General features: G+C 37.7%; 1 protein-coding gene across 4 annotated transcripts in view; it reads left to right on the forward strand.

Moving 5' to 3' along the window:
• The first annotated feature begins 1,588 nt into the window (after window positions 1-1,588).
• The window catches only part of LOC149830032 (ASI1-immunoprecipitated protein 3-like), a 164,687-nt gene continuing 145,403 nt past the window's right edge, over window positions 1,589-20,872 (forward strand). For all 4 annotated transcript variants that reach the window (XM_090016269.1, XM_090016272.1, XM_090016270.1 and 1 more), the window contains exon 1: window positions 1,589-1,907. In XM_090016269.1, coding sequence (XP_089872395.1) covers window positions 1,617-1,907 — 291 coding nt within the window. In that variant the 5' untranslated portion in view covers window positions 1,589-1,616. The remainder of the gene's footprint in view (window positions 1,908-20,872) is intronic.

The following is a 20,872-nucleotide window of genomic DNA, read 5'->3' on the forward strand; positions in this document are numbered from 1 at the left end:
TGCGTTTCTAACACTTAAACAATTTTTTTCTAAGTCTTACATTTTCTGGAACACGACATTTGGTTCACACTATTATTTTTTTAAATTTATCTAGAATATTTAATTTATTTTCTAAAATTATTGTTTTTCTCATAAATGAAATTAAAAGTGCTTTTTATCATAGTCGGCAGGACCCATTGTTGTTTTGAATATAATTTATTTTATTTTTTATAAATTAGATTTCAAACTCATGAAACTAAATTCAAATTTATTGAAATTATATTACACACATATCAAATTATCCTAAATTCATTTGAAATCATATTCGACTTTATTTCGATAAAATTTACCAATTATTTTATTAAATCTTATCTTTTTCAAAAAATTGATTATGAATGCGAATTTCACTAAAATCAACTTTAAATTTTTATTAGATATTTTTTATAATTCATCTTAGGCTAATTTGCATTTTTAAATATTTTTTTCTATTATTTCTAAATTCAATCCAGAATTCCAAATTCAGTTTCGACAAAAATACAAATTATGGTATATTTCAAACTTGAATTAACATTCAATTAAGTCTTGATTTAGATTCGAATGAAACTCAAATCTAATAATATTTGAGATATATTTATTAAATCTAAATTTAAATTATCAAACCAAAATCCAAATTGAGAAAACTTCAGAAATTAAAATAAAAATCCAATAAGACTCCAAATTGAAATATACACTTAATTCAAATATTGACTAATATTGAAACTCAAATTATATTCCATTTAAGTTCAACTTAAATTTAGATTAAATCCGATTAAAATCAAAACCATGATTAAGAATAAATTCTCAACTTGAAATTTATTCTGAATCCTGATTAATGATCGAATTATAATTTATTTTTTATCTTAATTTTGAATAATATTTTAGCTTTAAATTCACTATTATTTCTCATAAAATATAAAAAATTTGTGTGTTTTACACCCATATCTGGTTTAAGATGCTGCTATCAGGTCTGAAGGGTCCAAATGAGACCCACCATAAGAGACACCACACCCAGATTCTATAAGGACTACATGAACCATACCTGGACCATACTTGTTAAAATAATATATCTGTTTTACATTAAAAAACTGAGTCAGAACTTGGGTCTGGCCCGAGTCAGATATGAAATTTGACAAACCATACACAGTTCCATATATTTATTGGACCCTTTGAATCTGAACCAGATTGTAATTGGACCTTTTTGTTATCACCAAACCTTGACCCTATAGGGTTTGGTCGAGGTCGGGTCCAAGTCAAACCTAACCCATTGACACCCTACCGACATTGCATCTTGTTTGGACCCTAAAGGTCCAAAAAAGTTCATTTCTATAAGTGTGACGAAACTTGAAAAATGGTTGTGGTTTGGACTTGGGCAAGTGACCGATCCATACTATAAATGTTTGCAATCCGAGTCCTGACTAGCCTCTCTGCCGCGATTCGTGATAGAATCGGAATGTAATCACGAGTCCTTATTCGATCCGAGTTATCAACGAACATGGAACCATCTCCGACCCTCGCTGCCTATAAATATAGGCTGCGTCCTCGCACATTTGGCGGGCAAAGGCGTCTTTTAGTCTTAAGAGAGAGAGAGAGAGAGAACAATGAGGAAGAGGCGGTTCGCTCAGGTCGCCACGAGCGACGAGGAGGAGGAGGCCAACTCTCCGCCGGCCGCTACAGGGCCACCGCCACCCCCGTCCTCGTCGGCTCCCTCTTCCAAGAAGAAGAAATTAGGGCTGGAGGCGGCGGCGGCTGTGGAGCCCGACAACCAGGAGGACGAAGTGGCACCCGTCGACCTGAAGCCCACTGGTGATGTCGTCAAGGTCTCTGGGAAGGGCCGCGACAAGAAGAAACACTACTCAGCGTTTGAGCTTGACGGAAATGTGTACGAGCTTGTATGTGTTCGAATTCTTTGCTTCTGTTGTTTCCTTCCTTGGTCGTGCTTGCATTATCATGGGAATTCAAGGGCTTTGATCGGTTTCAGTTGAATTTGGAATAATTTATGTGGTGATCGTGGCAATCCATTCATTTTTTCTTGTGATGTGAATATTTAATTTTGCTTGACTGCAAGGGAATTGAGGGATTTTGCACAAAATTATTTTACTTCTTGAGAAATTGCGATTTTGGCATTTGGAGAATTTTTTTTGTCACTGCTACTGATTGAGTTGCTTCCCTGCGATTGGAATCCATAGAAAAGATGAATTTTGCAATGACAATGCTTATTTTGCTTGATTCTGTCTAGATGAAAGTTCTGAGAAGATGGGAATCTGGTGTAGAAGTGAAAAGGTTGGAAGATATATTACCTTCTAGATAAGTGTACCAGGCACCGATATATATATATATATATATATATATATATATATATATATATATATATATATATATATATATATATATATATATATATATAATATCTGGTGCTTTTGAAGGCACGAAACTATTGAGTCGGAAATCATAGGTATAGGTTCAAGAAGCTATCTCAACTCAATTTGACTAGATGTGTTCAACATAGTTTGTTTCTATGTCACATGGATACAATCATTTTTATAAAGTTTTCAATATGACTAGTATATAAAGGGACAGGGTACGAAGGCCAAAATAGAGTAGCCATGTGACATAGGCTTGTTTGCTAAGGATCAAATCTTGGATCATGTTATTCCATTATAAAAATCATGGTTGTAAGTATCGTATGGTTACCCGTATCGGTCGAGCCCAAAATAATACCATTTCGTATTGTATGGTAAACGTATCATAATTTTTTAATAAAAAGTTTTCCAAAAAATCAAGAAAAATCAGAAAATATTAGCAAAAAATTATAAAAAAAAATCATATCACATGAAACAATGATGAATTATAAAATACAACCATAAAATCACATATGAAACATTTATGTCTCCATGAGATGCATAAAACATCATCAAACATCAACTATATCATAAGAACAATGCAAAATATTAAATATCTTGCAATTAAGAACATGCCACAAGGCTCATACATTTATACTACATAAACAAAAACATCAAGGTTGTAAGTAGCCTATCATTACCCGTATCGGTCGACCCAATAGTAACACCGTATCGTAAACATATCATAAATTTTTAATAAAAAATTCAAAAAAATCCCCCAAAACCAAGAAAAATCAAGAAAAATAAAAAAAATTCAGTAAAAAAAATCATATCACATGAAATAATGATGAATTGCACAAATTACATACATAAAATCACACTGTGAAGCATTTATGTCTCTATTACATATTATAAGAGTCATACTTTCATATTACATAAAAAAAAATATCTCACAAGAACAAGTTTTTTAATAAAACATGAATACATGCTACATCAATAATCACAATCATTTTTATTATCTTTTTCTTGTCCTTCTTTGACATCAACGTCATCCCCAAGATACGTGGGGTCTTCATCATCTACCTCTTGTGATCCTTACATGTTAATCCATTGAATGTCCTCTTTATTCATAAGAGCTTCTGCTTTTTCTTCAACCCATGCATCCAATTCATCAAAATGTTCCAAATTGATGGGATCAAATTGCTCTTTGTGCCTCCTTGCATATAACTTTTCAATTTGCCTAAAAAGATGATATAAAAAATTAAAATTAGTTGAGTTTTGAATGAAAATGACGAAAAAATCTTATAATTTTATATCCCTATGTTTCTGTCGTAAGTTGTAGCGAACGTAGATGAGGTCATTGAGCCTTTTGTGCTTCAATCTGCTTCTTCTTTTGGTATGAATTTGCTTAAAGACACTCCAGTTTCTCTCGCATCCACTTGCACTTTTTTGTCTTAGAATGTGAATGAAAAAAAACTCTCAAAAACTTACCCCACCAAAAGTCTAAAAAATAAACAAGAAAATCAAAAATCAATTATAAGACAATAACATATATACAATCATACAAAACATCATAACTAAGTAAAGATTTGAAATTAAAATTGAAATAAACAAAATAAATTACTGGGATCATTTCTTTAACTTTTTAAATGGGCTTAGACCCGAGTTTAAACAAACTAGATCCTCTCTCTTATCTTCTTTCTCTTCCCCTCCTTTGGAAGATGTGCTTACCAAATTAAGTGGAGAAGAAACTAGATTGGGAATGAATAAAACCAATCTAAGTGTGTTGGCCGTTCCCTCTAAAGATGAGGATGAGGGTGCTTATGCCGTCTCAAGACCGGGGAATAATGTTAAAACCTATAAACCCTCTCATTTTAACAAAAATCAAGGAGGAAGAGAAAATGGTGGGCATTATGGAAGAAGAGATTATAGTAAGATCATATGCCATTTTTGCAAAGAATCGGGTCACATTAAACCGGTATGCCCTAAATAGAAGAAGATGGTGGCTATGTCTACTACTTTCCAACCAACCAAGGAGAAAGGTCCTTCTACTTCCAATCATGCTGCTTTGTCTCTCAATCACATCATGAAAGCTCTTCAACCACTCCTCAAGGGATCCGTTTCCGGAGCCGCCATGACCACCTTCTCTCCTCCCGGTAAGACTCTTTGGCTCTTAGACTCGGGTGCATCCTTTCATATGACTCCAAATGTTTTTTCACTTTCTAAATACTCAAAAAATTTGTCACCCTCTTTTGTCTCCACCGCGGATGGGGCTTCTCTTGAAATAAAAGGAATTGGTGATTTTGAAAGACAAGGTTTTTCTATTCCAAAAGTTAGATTTATACCAAAACTAAATTTAAATTTGCTTTCCGTCTCTCAACTATCGAATCATGTGTGTGATATCAAATTCTCATCAAATAAATGTTGGATACAGGATCGCCGGTCCGGGAAGTTGATTGGGGAAGGCTCTATGAAGGGAGATCTTTATCTCATGGAATTTATTCAAATTCAAAAAACCTCTTTTTGTAATGTTGCCCAACATAAAGATATAAATGTTTGGCATAAACGCCTTGGGCATCCAAATATTGTCAAGCTTTCGTATTTACATTTTGCTAAAACCTTATGTAAAGATAATTTCAATTGTAATGATTGTATTCTTGGTAAAATGAGAAGCTTACCTTTTGGACAAAGAACTATGTTTTCAACTAAGCCTTTCGAAATTGTGCATTCGGATGTTTGGGGACCGGCACCCGTTGTGTCTAAGGGAGGTTTTTCGTATTATGTTATTTATGTGGATGATTTCTCAAGGTATAGTTGGATATACTTCCTTAAACATAAACATGAGGTTTTCTCTACTTTTAAGGTTTTTCACATGTTAATACAAAATCAATTCAATAGTAAATTACAAATTCTTAGAACCGATTCCGGGGGAGAATATCTCTCAAATGATTTCAAAAGTTATATTGAAAATAATGGGATTGTTCATCAAAGGTCTTGTCCCAAAACTCCTCAACAAAATGGGTTGGCCGAACGAAAACATAGACACATAATTGAAACTACAAGAACTTTGCTAATTTCTCAAAAAATTCCAAAAAGATTTTGGGCCGAAGCGGCTCTTGCATCGGTTTATCTCATCAACCGACTTCCATCCAAAAACTTGAATCAAATATCTCCATATGAAATCTTGTATAAAAAAGAACCCGATTACAATAGGTTAAGAATTTTTGGTTGTAAATGTTTTGTTCTCACCGATAAGAATGATAAATTATCTCCCAAAGCTATTCCTTGTGCGTTTTTGGGATATTCGGAAACCCAAAAAGGTTTTAGGTGTTATGATATTAAAAATGATAAACTATATGTTTCAAGAAATGTAACCTTTTTAGAAAACATAAGTGGTTTTGAAGAACACAAAACTCATGAAGATAATGCCGATTACTCTTTTTTGTTTGAACTATTATCTAGAAATGAAGATTTTTTTAGCGATGATGAATTAAATGAGAATGAGGATATAAGTGAAAGTATTCCTCAAACCATTCATGATGAAGAAGAAATGATAAATGAACCAATTACCTATACATATAGAGATAAAAGCACTTTTAGAAGTGCAATAGAGAAATATAGTGACCTTAGTGAATCTTCCAACAACTCTTGAAGAACTGAAAGATCTAGGAAAAATCCTTCTAGATTTATATCCTATGAGTCTTTTTCTCCAAATCATAGGGCATGTCTTAGTGCCATCACTCATATCAAGAACCTAAAATTTTTAAAGAAGCTAAGGAAATGATAGAATGGAGGGATGCCATGGACAACGAACTTAGATCCCTCAACAAAGCCAAAACGTGGGTTTTTCAATGTCTTCCAGAAGGAAAAAAAATAATAGGATGTAGATGGGTTTTTAAAGTCAAAACCAAGAGTGATGGCACTCTCGAAAGATATAAAGCCTGTCTTGTCGCAAAAGGATATAGTCAAGAATACGACATCGATTACGAAGAAACCTTTGCTCCTGTTGCACGAATGGTTACTGTAAGGTGTTTGATCACCATTTCATCTATTAAAAAATGGAATATTTACCAAATGGATGTTAAAAATGCCTTTCTAAATGGGGACCTTAATGAAGAAGTCTACATGGATGCTCCTCCTGGTATGAACGTACCAAAGGGGAAAGTCCTTCGTTTGCAAAAAACACTTTATGGTTTAAAACAAGCCCCTAAGGCTTGGTATGATCGATTTAATGATGTGATGGTTCAAAATGGTTTTTCCTCATGCTACACTGACACTGCTCTGTTCGTCAAAAAGTCTGATGCAGGAATTGTGATTTTACTGTTGTATGTTGATGATATGTTGATAACAAGTAGTGACATAAAGGGCATCAGAAACATTAAAACCACTTTAAAAGAAGGGTTTGAAATGTCAGACCTGGGGTATCTGACTTACTTTCTTGGTATCGAGGTAGCCTACTCTCATAGAGGCTATTTTTTGTCTCAAACTAAACTTGCCTGTGAGATTCTTGACAGATCAGGTATTACTGATGATAAAATCTGTGAGACCCCTGAAATTGTGGGATAAAAAATGAAGATCGATGATGGGAAACCTTTGGAGGATCCTACCCCCTATCGACAACTTGTGGGATCTCTAATGTATCTTAGCATCACAAGGCCGGACATCTCTCATGCCGTGCATACTGCAAGCCAATTTCAGCATGCTCTTACATCCGTTCATATGAGTGCCATTCTCCGAGTTGTCAGATACATAAAGGGAACTTTAAACAAGGGAGTTTTCCTTTCCTCATCTTCTGAGTTAAATTTAATTGCATATACTGACTCTGATTGGGGAGGTGACCCAAATAATCGTCAGGCTTTTGCATTTTTTTAGGTGAATCCCTGATCTCATGGAGATGTAAGAAACAACAGAAGGTGTCTCTATCATCCACCGAAGCAGAATATCGAGCCATGACTTCTACAACTATGGAGATTGTCTGGATTCATCAGTTGCTGCAAGACATGGGGATTCCAATTCAAGAACCCACAAAGTTGTGTTGTGATAATAAGAGTGCAATCTATATTGCTAAGAATCACACGTTTTATGAGCGGACAAAGCATATTGAGATGGACTGCCATTATGTCCGAGAGACATATCTACAAAAAGTCATCGATCTTCCTTATGTAACTTCAGAATATCAGTTGACAGATTTCTTCACCAAGGCGCTTTGCTCTCCAAGATTCAACTTTCTCCTTAGCAAACTTTCGGTCATTGTGCCCTAAATTTGGGGGAGGGTGTTAAAATGTATCTTTCTTTATGTAAATATTTACATATATATATAAAGAGAGATACATATACATGATGTATATATGTATATGTATCTATCTTTATATATATATATGTAAATATATATGTTTCCTTTTTTTCTACCCGCAAGGGTATTTTTAGTCATTTCTCTTCCTTTTGCGCATATTCATAATTATGAATATGTTGTAATTCTTTTTGTATTTTTACTTTTCTTTCTTTTCTTTTTTCTTTTTCACTTTTTATGTCTTTATTTTTTGTTGACTCAAAGTCAACTTGGAGGGCTCAACACTAGCTGTTGAGCCTCTTCAGCGGTTAGAATTCTAACCGTTGGAGGGGCTCCAACAGCTAGTGGAGCCCCTCCAAGGCTCCTTTTCCTCTTATAAATAGGGGAGTTCCCCCTTTGTAAAATGCACTTCTTGGAGCTTTTGTTATCCATTCTTCTCAATAAAATTCTTTATATTTTGTATGCCTTTGTGCATTTGAGTTTCTTTATTGTACCTTTGTGTACATTTGTTCTAAGTGTTCTTGTGCATTTGTGCACATTGGTGGTGTTGTGCTTATCGCACACTTTATCTCATTTTTGAGATATTTTCACAGTTGCTCACTCCACCTATAATCAATGATGTTCTATATAGGCATGTAGAATTTTTTCTTTCACTTCAAATTATCTCTAATGACCTCTTTTGCCTTATCCATGGCCTCATAGAGATAACTCATATCTGGTCTATCTTCACTGTCAACCAATCAAAGAACCTTCACCAAAGGTATAATTATTCTCAATAACTTCACACATGAATCCTAGAATTCACTTTTGAATACAATATCTACAGTTTCTCTGGGTTTTCTCTTTTGTGCATGGGGATATGCATTCCACTCATCTGATGAAAACATGTTTTTTAGTGTAACTTTATTCTTTACTAAACTTTGCACTGTCAAAAAATTCATAGCAAATCTAGTAATTGCACTATGAATAAACTCAACACCACCAACATACTTTCTCATTAGACTAAAAGCCCATGTATGATTGTAATAAATTTAGTAATTTCTTGGCATCATTCAACTGTCTGATATACCTCATCTATGCTGTCAATGTCTTCAAGCATGAGGTCTATGCAATGGGTAGCACACGGGGTCCAAAAGAATAATACAAAATTTTCTGCCAATTCTTTATCTGCTGCCTTATAATTTGTTGCATTATCAGTAATGAACTGTACAATGTTTTAAGGCTGAACCTTTTCTACAACCTGGTAAGAAACCTTCAACAATATATTTGCTGTCTTGGGTGTATCCGATAAGTCAATTGATTTAAAAAACATGGTTCCTTTGGGGCAATAGACAATAAAATTTATTAAGGTCCTCGATTTTCTATCTTTCCACCCATCTATCATGATGCTACACCCAGTCTCTCTCCATAACTGCATCATCTCATCACAATAAGCCTTCAATTCATTCACATTAGCATTTAAAATCTTTCTGCTTCTCTTCTTTTTTCTCCTCCTGTTCTTTTTGTGTCTGCGACACTACTACTAGCACCAACCATATTTTTTCCCTTCACTTCAAAACTTCATACTTCTGATCCTATGCTATGGGCTGTAGGATCAGAAGTAATGAGCTCATCTTCGTAATATACATCCTCCTAAAGCTTCACATACCCATTTCTGCCTCATTCAACTCTCTTTCTTGTCTTTTTCCTTTCAGATCATCAAGCAATTGCCAACATTGCCATTTTACGACATCCGACAATTTCCTTAACGTGCATGAACATTATGATGTGTCCCGACTAAATGATGCTTCAACCGAGCGATACCATTCGAAAAACTATTTTGGCAATAGTTGCATCTGATTCTTGATCAGTTTTCACTCGTTACTTGAGTGCACCATTGCCATGCTGGATCTTTCGATGCCATCTTCCCCCAAAAACACAATAACAAGCCAATAATAGAGTTTTTTTACCTTAACCCACTTCTTTGAGTTGAAAAATAGGTGAAAATGTACTCTTGAAAAAATTGCAAAAGCCCTCTTCCTTGCGTACGAATCAACCCCAAAATTGATCTCACGGAACCTAGGGTGCATGAGTTTCCTTCCAAGAGCCTCTACGCATGTGTAGAAGTCTACCATTTTTCGCAAAAGCCCTCTTCATTTTGGGTTTTTAAACCCAAAATGAAAAAGGCCTATTTTCGGGTCTTTTTAAGTGCGTCATACCCTTATCGTATGGTACTGGTTGATACATGAGTGTATCGTAACAAATTACACTTGTATCACGATACGAGTGTGTATCGTATCGTTGGACAAAAAAGCAATGATACGTATCATGCCGTATCGTACGACATGACACGATACAAATAACTTTAAAAAATATTATGACAATAGTTGCACTTGATTTTCAATTCATTTTCACTCATTACTTGAGTGACTCATTGCCATGCCGGATCATCTTATCCTATCTTTGTAGGAGGAGTGTGATACCTTATTTCTACCTTGATATAAATCTTTAATTTTTGCGGATCCAACTTCACAGTAAGTTGGCTGGGGGTAGTAGGGGGCCAATGCCCTCAAAGTGTTTTTTTTGGAGAGTAGCTTTATTATTTTATTCATAATAAAGATTTTTTTACCTTACCTCATTTTCTTGAGTGAAAAAATGACGAAAATGCACTTTTTTTACTTTAACCAATTTCTTTGGGTGAAAAAACAGTGAAAATTCACCTCTAATGGCCTTTAGACAAATGGAGAATTCGGCCCTCAAAAGATATTTAAAACCCAAAATGAAAAAAATAACTTTCGGCTTTTTAAAGTGTGCAGAAGGTGTATCACATTGTATGATACAACATGATATATCGTACAATACATCCGATATGGGTACGATACACACTCCTATCGCGATACGAGTGTGTATCGTATCACAAAACCCCAAAGTAACGATATGTATCGTACCGTATCATACGATACGGCATCCTACGTACAACACTGATAAAACTATGATTTTTTGAGTCGTGAAATTCTAGTGCATTGTGAGACATTGATTTTTGAAGCCTTCAAAAGGTCTGTTTACATGCCACAATCACTTGATTCAAAACACATGTTCTACTAAACAAACCTTGTTGATCACATCCATAAGGTCTGATCTACCAAAAAAAAATCTCAAAACAGAAGGTGATTTATAGTTGATAGTTCGGCAGCTTCAATGGCACCAAATATTAACCCTATACACATACATTTTTGCTGGTCCTAACTATTGTTCTTAGACTCTGGGGTCGGTGGCCATGGAGCCTCATCCATGGGCTCATACGAGTTGAAGGGAATTGGTGCTGTTACTCTTAACTGTATGACTAAGCTGCAGACCAAATTGGTTATCAAAAGGACTTGTCCAAATTTTGAAACTTGTTTATACTAAAACACTCATTGAACATTTAAATTACAATTTAATCTCGGTTTCTTGATAAGGCTACCATAGTGGATGAGGAAATCATAGTGGCTGTTTCTACTGTGCTAGCATAACCCAGGGGAGGCATAGATAAACGTAACACAAAATAAAAGAAAAAAAGGACAACATAGTGAACATCTGAAAAATCCCCTAAGCAAAACCTTTTCTCAGTTTCACTTATCGGGTTTTCAACCTATTTACATCCACCGCCTCATGCTCCTATATGTGGTATCAGAGACAGACATGATTTCTTGATCCCAATGTCTGTTAAAGGACCATTTTTTATGGCAACCTATGTTCTCTAAGAACAGAATTTGACTGCCTCTGACTGCACCTTTCTTTTCCGTTCCTGATGAGGCATTTGAGAATCTCTCAGGGATAATAATCATATTTCCAGCAAAGGTTGCAGCTCTTAGCGTGTAGGAGCACTTCCCTGAGGGTGTGTTTGGAAGAAGGTAAAAAAAAAGTTGACTGTGACTTTTTGAATGCCCCCCAAACTGTGTTTCAAACACACACAAAAAAAGGTCTCCGCTTTTTTGATGTTCTTTTTTGGGGTGGGGGGTGAAAAGAAGTCGTTATTGTGTCTGTGTAGGACCGGACCCGACTTTTGTACCGGATCGGATCCAGATCCAAACATAGAGTGTTGTAATTCTGTTTGTTATTAAAGGGTATTTTTGTACCCTAAAAGTATGTATTAGTTAAATACTCATACCCTAATACAATGAGAACACGCTGAACACTTTAACGTGTTATTTTTCTGCAGCCTCTTTCCCAATATCGTGTTTCTCCTTTCTTGCACAGGTGAACGTGGAGATCATCGTATTTTAACATGGTATCAGAGCAGTGTTAAAACTGGGCCTGGGATTGTTTTTCCAGAAGGAATGACCAAGGAGATGATCTGATTTTTTCCAACCCCGATTTCTGCGTCTTCTTCCTCTTTTCTTTTCTGTTTCAGATCTGGTAAGAACGTCAACACCTTCTTCTTTCCTCTTCTTCAGATTTATTTATGCGTCTTCTTCCTCCTTCTCTATTTCAGTTCTGAACAGATTTATTTTCTTCTTCAGATCTGAATCTCTAGAGATTGAGAATCAGTTAATCTATTCGAAAAGAGAAACTGCCGCCTACCTACACTCCTTTTTTTCTTAAACCAAAGGGGTTCTTGTTTTGGGTCTCTTGACATCATTTTCGGTTTCTCGACGTGAAGCGACATCGATCAGTTTCTGGCAGTCGACCAGAATCCTATACTTGCTGAAATTAATGTTTCTGACTTTTCAGTTTGCATAATCTTTATCTCGAAATACTCGTATTCCTGTTTTTCATGTTTTTACTTAATCTGGAACCATTTTCTGTTGATATTCGGTTTTCTTTTTTTTACTGTCGATCTGAATATTATACGCTGAAATTAATATTTCTACTGTCTCTGTCTGCAATATCTTTTATCTTGAAGTATTCATATTCTCGTTTCGCGTTTCCACTTAATCTGGAACTGATTTAATGTTGATATTCAGTTAGTTGATCAATTTTTCTTTCTTATCATACCCGAATACAATATATCTGTCATACTTCCAAAAAAGAAAAAAGAAAAAAAAGAGGACAGAATATTCGAGTAACTGAGTTCTTTGTGAGTTAAAATTTGGTCCAGAATTTTTTCTTGAAATTTCTCTTTCTTCTTTCCTTTTCACAATATCTTCCAATGGATTCAACTTTCTCAGAGTCTGGCCTTTCCTCTAACTTTCTTAGCCAATTAGTCTCTGAAAGCTGAATAATTTCAATTTCTTGATCTGAAAAAGGCAGATTGTTCATTTTATAAGGAGCCAGGATCTCTCTGATCATCTAAATGGATCAGTCTCACCCCTTCCAGAGTTCACTTCGCAGGAAAAGAAGGACGATAAAAGGGCGCAATCTATTGTTCTTCTCAAAAATCCAGATTATGTTGCTTGGGTGAAAATAGATCAAGCATTAGTGGCATACATCACCTCAACACTCTCACAAGAAGTTCCTGTAGCCATTCTCGATGATTGTTCAGCCAAAGCACTATGAGACAAGCTAGTTCAGACATATTCGCAGATCTCTAAAGCGAGAATCGTGTTGCTCAAGCGAGAATTTCAAATGTTGAAGAAAGATTCAATGTCTATTATGGAGTACTTGAATAAAATAGAAGGCATCACAGATCAACTGGCTATTGTAGGATGTCTCATCAGTGATAAAGACAAGGTGCAACAGACCTTAAGTGGATTGAGGTCAGACTATCATGTTCTGGTGACGTCCTTACTTTGTCTCCCAGAGCTTCCAAAATTTGAAGATCTTCGTGCAAAGCTACTGTAGTATGAAATGAACCTGAAAGGGTTTTCTGAGGACACCCATACACATTCAGGAACTCAGGATGTGCTGGCCACAGGCCTAACTTATGGTAGAAGTAGACGAGGAAACTCTTTTCGAGGAAGGGGAGGACAAGGGAGAAATGTTTTTGGGGGTCGTGGTCTACTTCCAACGCCCAATATACAGGGACAAAGGCCCATTCCTACTTGCTTCCTATGTAATAAGAAAGGGCATATTAAAGCAAATTGTTGGTTCAACCTTCAAAATAAGGGAAAAACCCTACAAACAGAGGCTAAGGGGGATGGAGAAGTAAAAGAGTTGCTATTGGCAGCCTTGGCAGGCATGAATATGAAAAAAAATGATAAAGGTATTTGGTACGTTGACTTTGGAGCCGCGACCCACGTCTCGGGTGATGCGGGTAAGCTCTTGAATCTTACTCCTTATGTTGGTAAGAATAGCATAGTCACAGGAGATGATTCTCATCACTCCATCTCACATATTGGAAATGCCATTATACCCATGTCCAAATCTTCTCTTAATCTTTCAAATGTTATTCATGCTCCTAATATTCAGAAGAATATTGTTTTTGTCTCAAAACTTGTTGTTGATGTTAACGCCTCAGATGTAAAACCCAACTTAAATAAAAAATAAAAAATTGGGACCCGGGTCGGGTTTGGAGCCGACCCGGATCCATACCCGAGCCAGCCTGCCCATTGAAAGGGGCTTTCAGGGGTTGGCCGTGGGCGACACACAGGGGGCCGCCCGCCCCCTATGTGTTATAAAAGGGGGAGAGGGGAGGGCTTACGAGCCTCTCCTCCGATCCCCGACTCTCTCTCTCTCTCTCTCTCGCCTCTCTGCATCCCTCCCTCGTTCCCTCGCTCTCCTCTCCAGCGAGCCCCGCCGGCGACGTCCCTCTTCTCCGACGAGCTTCCGTCTCGACAACCACCGCCCGATAACCTTCCACCTCCCTCCTCGCCGGCAGCCTAAGGTGAGTCCCCTCCCTCTCGTTGCCTCTTCCGTTAGATGCAGGGAGGGGCCAAAAGGCCCTGCTTTGTTTTTCAAAAGCATCGGCAGGGGCTATTGCACCCTGCCCCGATGACTGTCGAGGTCGACAGGGGCCATTGGCCCCTGCCCCCTCCTCTTTTGAGTCCAGCAGGGGCCGATGGCCCCTGCCCCTCTTATTTTTAACATGGCAAGGGCCGATGGTCCCTGCCCTTCTTTAAATATCCGACAGGGGCCGATGACCCCTGCAGCTGTTCCTTTGGCGGCATGGGTCATCGAACCCTACCCCGTTCTTTTTCGAATCAGCAGGGGCCGATGACCCTTGCATTGGGTTGTGGAGAAGTCGAGTCTTTTTCCTGTTCTTATTCGTTTAAATGCATGCTAAACAATGTACTTTTGTAATTTGTGCAACGGAGCCCGTTCGCGCCCCGCGAACCAAACCAATGATCACCTACGCTCGTAGACGACTTCTTCCTCGCGATACCCCAAGGTAGGGGAAGTTGCACAAGGACTTAAATAATTGAATCAAGCTTAAATAATTAAAGATCGAAAGGACTTAATTACATATTTATATACATATACGTATATAAGTATGCTTTTAATTCAAGAACGCAATTTTGCGATCCTTGTCCTTTGCTTTCGCATTTTTCTGTTTGCCGTCGCGTTTTGTGCCCAGGCTTTTGCTTTCGCATTTACTGCTTTCTGTCTTTTGCTTAAGGACGCGGTTTCACGATCCTTGTCCTTTGCTTTCGCATTTTCCTGTTTCTGTTTGCCATCGCGCTTTGCGCCCAGGCTTTTGCTTTCGCATTTACTGCTTTCTATCTTTTGCTAAAGGACGCGTTTTCGCGATCCTTGTCCTTTGCTTTTGCATTTCTTGTTTCTGTTTGCCGTCGCGCTTTGCGCCCAGGCTTTTGCTTTCGCATTTATTGCTTTCTGTCTTTTGCTCAAGGACGCGGTTTCGCGATCCTTGTCCTTTGCTTTCACACTTCCTATTTCTGTCATTTTGCATTGTCATCGCGCTTCGCGCCCAGGCTCTTGCTTTTCGCATTATTGTCTTTCATTTTTGCCTTGTCATAGTACATGCTTTTTCACTGTTGCATTCTTCGCGTACAATTCCATGGTCTCGACCTCATGGAATGTGCTTCGGCCTCCACCACTCTCGCTCTTGCAACTATGGTGGATTTGAGGCTTAAACGACGCAACCTCGAAGTTAATTGGGTCCTTAACGAGGTTCCCCGTTCTTCGATTGCACAGTTCTGCCGGTCAAGTTGCCCCCCCCGTTTTGGGGTGATGCGCGATTGCATCTAAGCCTCCCCGACTCAGCGTATTCGAGAGGAATACCTTTTCTACTATTTTCGTTTACCCGATATGTTTCTTGAAAATCCTTAATCTGGGGCAAGATCAAGCTGTTGGGCGATGGGTTCTTTTGCGAAGCCCATTTATCAAGACCAGTGTCGAGACTTGCGTAGTATCTAGACACTGCGTTATCAGATGAGAGATTCGAGAAAATCCATGTCATATGTATGCAAGTTGTTGATCGTTTCGAAAGATTTAGAATGTTAAAATAATTTTTTAAAACATTATATCTTTGCGAAACACACTGCTAAGGCTCCTATTGAGGTCCTATAACCCTTTCCTCGTAGTGTACTTTTGAACATATGAGGCATGTTAGTACTACGATGATTGAATGAGTTGGTCTTATCACGTCGATTAGTGCTTTGTGCACGTTTTTGAAAACACATAAAAATGAGATCGCCTTCACAGGAAAGATGCTCGTTTGGTCTAATGGACCAGAGCATGAAGAATGAGATGACGACTAAGAAACCTCGTCGCACTCGATTCAAGAGACTCGGCTTCCCCAGTCATCGGAGGTTAAGGGATAGGGGCTACCAAAAGACAGCCTTATGGATGCATCCCTATCAGGTCTTGGGGACTTACTCTCTCGACCATCGGTCGTATCCATAGGAATATGATTAAGTCAGACAACTGAGGTATCTTAAAATACATAGCATAATGAACTCTCGGCTTGGTTTCGGCTGTTTCGACTCACGTGCCATATATGTACCCGCGTGTCTGGTTAACAAGTAATAACTAAATTGAGCATGCTCACCTTTTCAGTTTGTTGCACTCAGTCTTTTATCTTTTAGCTCGCGTGCAGATAACTCATGTGTTAACTTTCATGCTTAACTTAGATGCCTAACTTGCTTCTCCAGTTTATCTGCTTAGCTTGCTTACGTAAATTGCTTGTTTAAGCTCTCTTGATCAGCTTATTTGCTTGACTTACCTGCTCAAGTAGAATCACTTAGCTCATTTGCTTAATTTGCTCGTTATTATTTGCTGCATTAATTATTTACGCCTAATTTAGTTCTTTCTGTTCTTGTGCTCACCTACTAGTATTTCGCGAAACTAACCAATTTCATGGGTACAGGTGACAAATAGGTGCATCACAGGCGATGACGCGACTGCGAGATGACTTCAGGATCGACTGTTTCTGCTCGTAGTTCTTCTCCTTGACATTTTGGTTTTTGTCACGGTTTTTCCCTGTAGGAAATTCAAATTTTGTATAAACCTGACACTTTCTTTTAATAGAAGAAATGATTTTCTAAGTATTATTGCAGATAGTCCATGGTAAATTCTTGTTCTCTCGCTAACGTGCCTGAAGTTGTCAAACTTGTCCTTTTTCTTTTAAAAAAATCGTTTCTGCTGATTTAAAAAAAATAAACTCTGTAAAGAAAAGGAATTTTTCAACTATTTCAAAGGGTTTATAAAGTTCGAAATTTTGGGGCGTTATAGTTGAATTTATGTTTATGCCAAGCATCTTCGCACGAGGGAGACATTCGTTGAGGGAAAGAGACGAGACAACATGTATATCTTCCAAAAAGATCCCTCATTCTCCGTTCATTCTGCCTGTTCATCCTTGAAGCCTCATCAACATCCATCATTTGTTTCCTCCAATTATGTGTTTGCCATTTCTTAATGTAATAAGCCAACTCTTTGGCATAGTCGTTTGGGTCACTGTGGTCACCATTTTAATGAAAAACTTGTCTTGAATAATTTCATTCCTAAGTCCAGTCTGAGTCCAGAAGCTAGTGATATAAAGCTTCTTAGTTGTCACTTATGTAAGAGTTGTGTTTTGCCTTTCAATTCAATCAATAAGAGAGCTTCAAGGCCCTTTGAGGTCATATGTTCTGATGTCTGGGGTCCTGCCCCAATTGCTTTTGTTTCCGACAGTAAATATTATTTTATTTTCATTGATAGTTATTCACGCTATACTTGAATATTTTTTATGAAACACAAATCAAAAGTTTTTTGATTGTTTAAAAAATTTTATTCCTTTGTCAGAAATCATTTCTCTACAAACATTCTAAATTTCCAATGTGATGGAGGAGGTGAATTCTCTTCTTGATTTTGTTAGTTTTCTTCAGCATAATGGGATAAAGAGAAGAGTGTTTTGCTCACATACACCTCAACAAAATGGGATTACTGAGAGGAAGCACCGACATATTGTTGAGAGTGCAATAAGCATGATGCATGGGAGTAATCTCCCTATCACCCTATGGACAAAAGCTTTTCACTCCACAGTCCATCTGATAAATCGGCTTTCCATGACCATTTTAGAAAATAGGTCACCATTTTTCTCCCTATTTAGCGTTCATCCCGACTATCATGAATTACGTGTGTTTGGATCGGTTTGCTATGTTCACGTTGACGGTTCATTGAGACATGAGTTTCAGGACAAAGCCTTAAAGTGCAGGTTCTTGGGATATAATGAAAACTACAAGGGGTATAGGTGCTATGATCCATTGAGCAAGCATGTCAAAATATCGAGAAATGTCATTTTTGACAAGATGAATTTTGACAATCAACCTGCTAATCCAAGCCTTCATGTTGCTACTCCAAGCCCCAGTGTTGAGGTGTACTATCCATGGTTAAATTCAGAACTCTTCTCCAATACTAGGGATGATTGCCCTACAGGTTGCAGTCAGGAAGAGGTATGTGAGGAATCAGCAGATGCCTCTCAACCAGAAGATGTTACCACATAAAACTTGGAGCCAATAAGGTATAAGGGTATTGTCTACACTCGGCGTGAGAAAGACCCCTCATCAATCCCTTGCACAGATGTTGGTCCTTCTACTTCCGCTCCACAGATGTTGGATATCAGAAGATCCACCCGGACTTGACATTCACTTGACAGGTGGGTAAGCTATAAAATTTTTTCTTTGGATTTTCAACTGTTCCTAACATCCATAAATAAAGAGGATGAGCCTCTCACATTCTATCAAGCTGCGAGTTCCAGAAGATGGATCAAAGCGATGAATGAAGAAATGGAAGCTCTACATGAATGTGGTGCATGAGAAGTTGTACCTAGACCACTAAATAGACATGTGGTTGGGTCGAAGTGGGTGTACAAGATAAAATATAAACCAGATGGGAGCATTGAAAGGTATAAAGCTAGACTTGTAGCTAAAGGGTTCATACAAGAACAATGACAAGACTTTGATGAAACTTTCAGTCCTGTTGTTAAGATGGGGGCCATTTGTATTGTCTTGAGTCTAGCCATTGAACATGGATGGATATTGAGCCAACTAGATGTAAAAAATGCCTTTTTGCATGGAGACCTAAAAAGGAAGTTTATATGGAACAACCCACTGGATACGCAGAACAAGATGCCAATCAATATGTATACAAGTTGAAAAGAGCACTCTATGGATTGAAACAAGCTTCTCGGTCATGATTCGAGAGTTTTTCACTGGAAATACAGAAGCACAGTTTCTCTCAATCTCTTCTAGATCACTCATTATTCATTCACAATGAACGAGATGTTACCACTTTTCTATTGATATACGTAGATATTATTATCACACGGAACTGCAGAGGTCATATTGAGGAAGTAAAGAAGTTATTAAATCAGAGATTCAAAATGAAAGATCTGAGAGATCTGCCGTATTTTCTTGGGGTGGAAGTTGATAAGACGTGTGATACCCTTACTCTTACTCAACACAAATACACAATGGATATTCTTATTAGGGCAGGCATGAAAGATTGTAAGCCATTAGCAACTCCAAGTATCATCCATCAGAAACTGAGTTCTAAAGAAGGAGATTTATATGAGGATCCCACTAGGTATCGCAACATAGTTGGCATGCAACAATACCTAATTTTTACTAGAACTAACATAGTGTATTCGGTTAATTAGGTATCTCAGTTTATGCATGAACCTCATACACCGCACATGGAGACAGTTAAGCGAATACTACAGTATCTAAAAGGTATAGTTGGTGATGGGCTGGTGCACATCAAGGTGGCTATGAAATCATTATTTATGCTCATGCTGATTGGGCGGGTGACCTAGATGAACGACAATCAATATCTGGTTATTGTAGTTTCATTGGGTCGAATATGGTGTCTTGGAGTAGTAGAAAGCAAAAGGCGGTTGCTAGGTCGAATGCAAATGCTGAATATAGATCGATGGCTGCTGCCACTGCTGAGGCTACATGGATAAGACATCTCCTAACAGAGATGGGAGAATCGATTGCTCAATCACTTTTGTTGTGTGATAATCAAAGTGCCATCAATATATCTTTTAACCCCATCTATCACAGTCGAGCTAAACATATTGAGATAGATCAACATTTTGTCAGGGAAAAGGTTGAAGAAAAGGAGATTGAGCCTATGTTTGTGCGAACCGATGAGCAAGTTGCAGATATTTTCACCAAAGGGCTTACAAAGGACAAATTCTGGTTTCTGAAAGGCAAGTTGTTCATGGTTCAAGACCATGCACAACTTGAGGGAGGCTGAAAAGAAGTCGTTATTGTGTCTGTGTAGGACTGGACCCGATTTTTGTACCGGATCAGATCTAGATCCAAACATAGAATGTTGCAATTCTGTTTGTTATTAAAGGGTATTTTTGACCCTAAAAGTATGTATTAGTTAAATACTCATACCCTAATACAATGAGAACACGCGGAACACTTTAACGTGTTATTTTTCTGCAGCCTCTTTCCCAATATTGTGTTTCTCTTTTCTTGCACAGGTGAACGTGGAGATCATCGTATTTTAACAGGGGGAAGTAAAACAAGGAGGAAAAGTTTGAGAGGGAGTCGCTGACTTTTTTCTCCTCCAACTAATTCTGCGCATGGATATTTTTAGGTGATTGCAAACACACCCTTAGTGAACTGCTTAATTCCATTTGGTTGAGGGACATTGACAATTCTTTCTTTCGCTTTTGAAGTGTTGGATAATATAGGCTTGATGTATCATGTGCAGGTTTACTGATATGTTGTTTACTGTCCATGAGGTGTAATTTGGTGTTTGTACCTACCTTGATTACGAAGGTTTTAAAGTCTAGTTCAATCTAGGAAGTATTACTGTGAGAGAGCATGGTCAAAAACAAGTTTGAGACTATGTCACACAAACTCTTCTAATAGGGCACCGCACCCGCGTCACACTCGCACCCAGGCGGGTGCGACACTTGGACACAACTTCC

The sequence above is a fragment of the Nuphar pumila genome, chromosome 8 (assembly GCF_984573655.1).
Source record: "Nuphar pumila chromosome 8, dmNupPumi1.hap1.1, whole genome shotgun sequence".
Classification (NCBI taxonomy): Eukaryota; Viridiplantae; Streptophyta; class Magnoliopsida; order Nymphaeales; family Nymphaeaceae; genus Nuphar; species Nuphar pumila.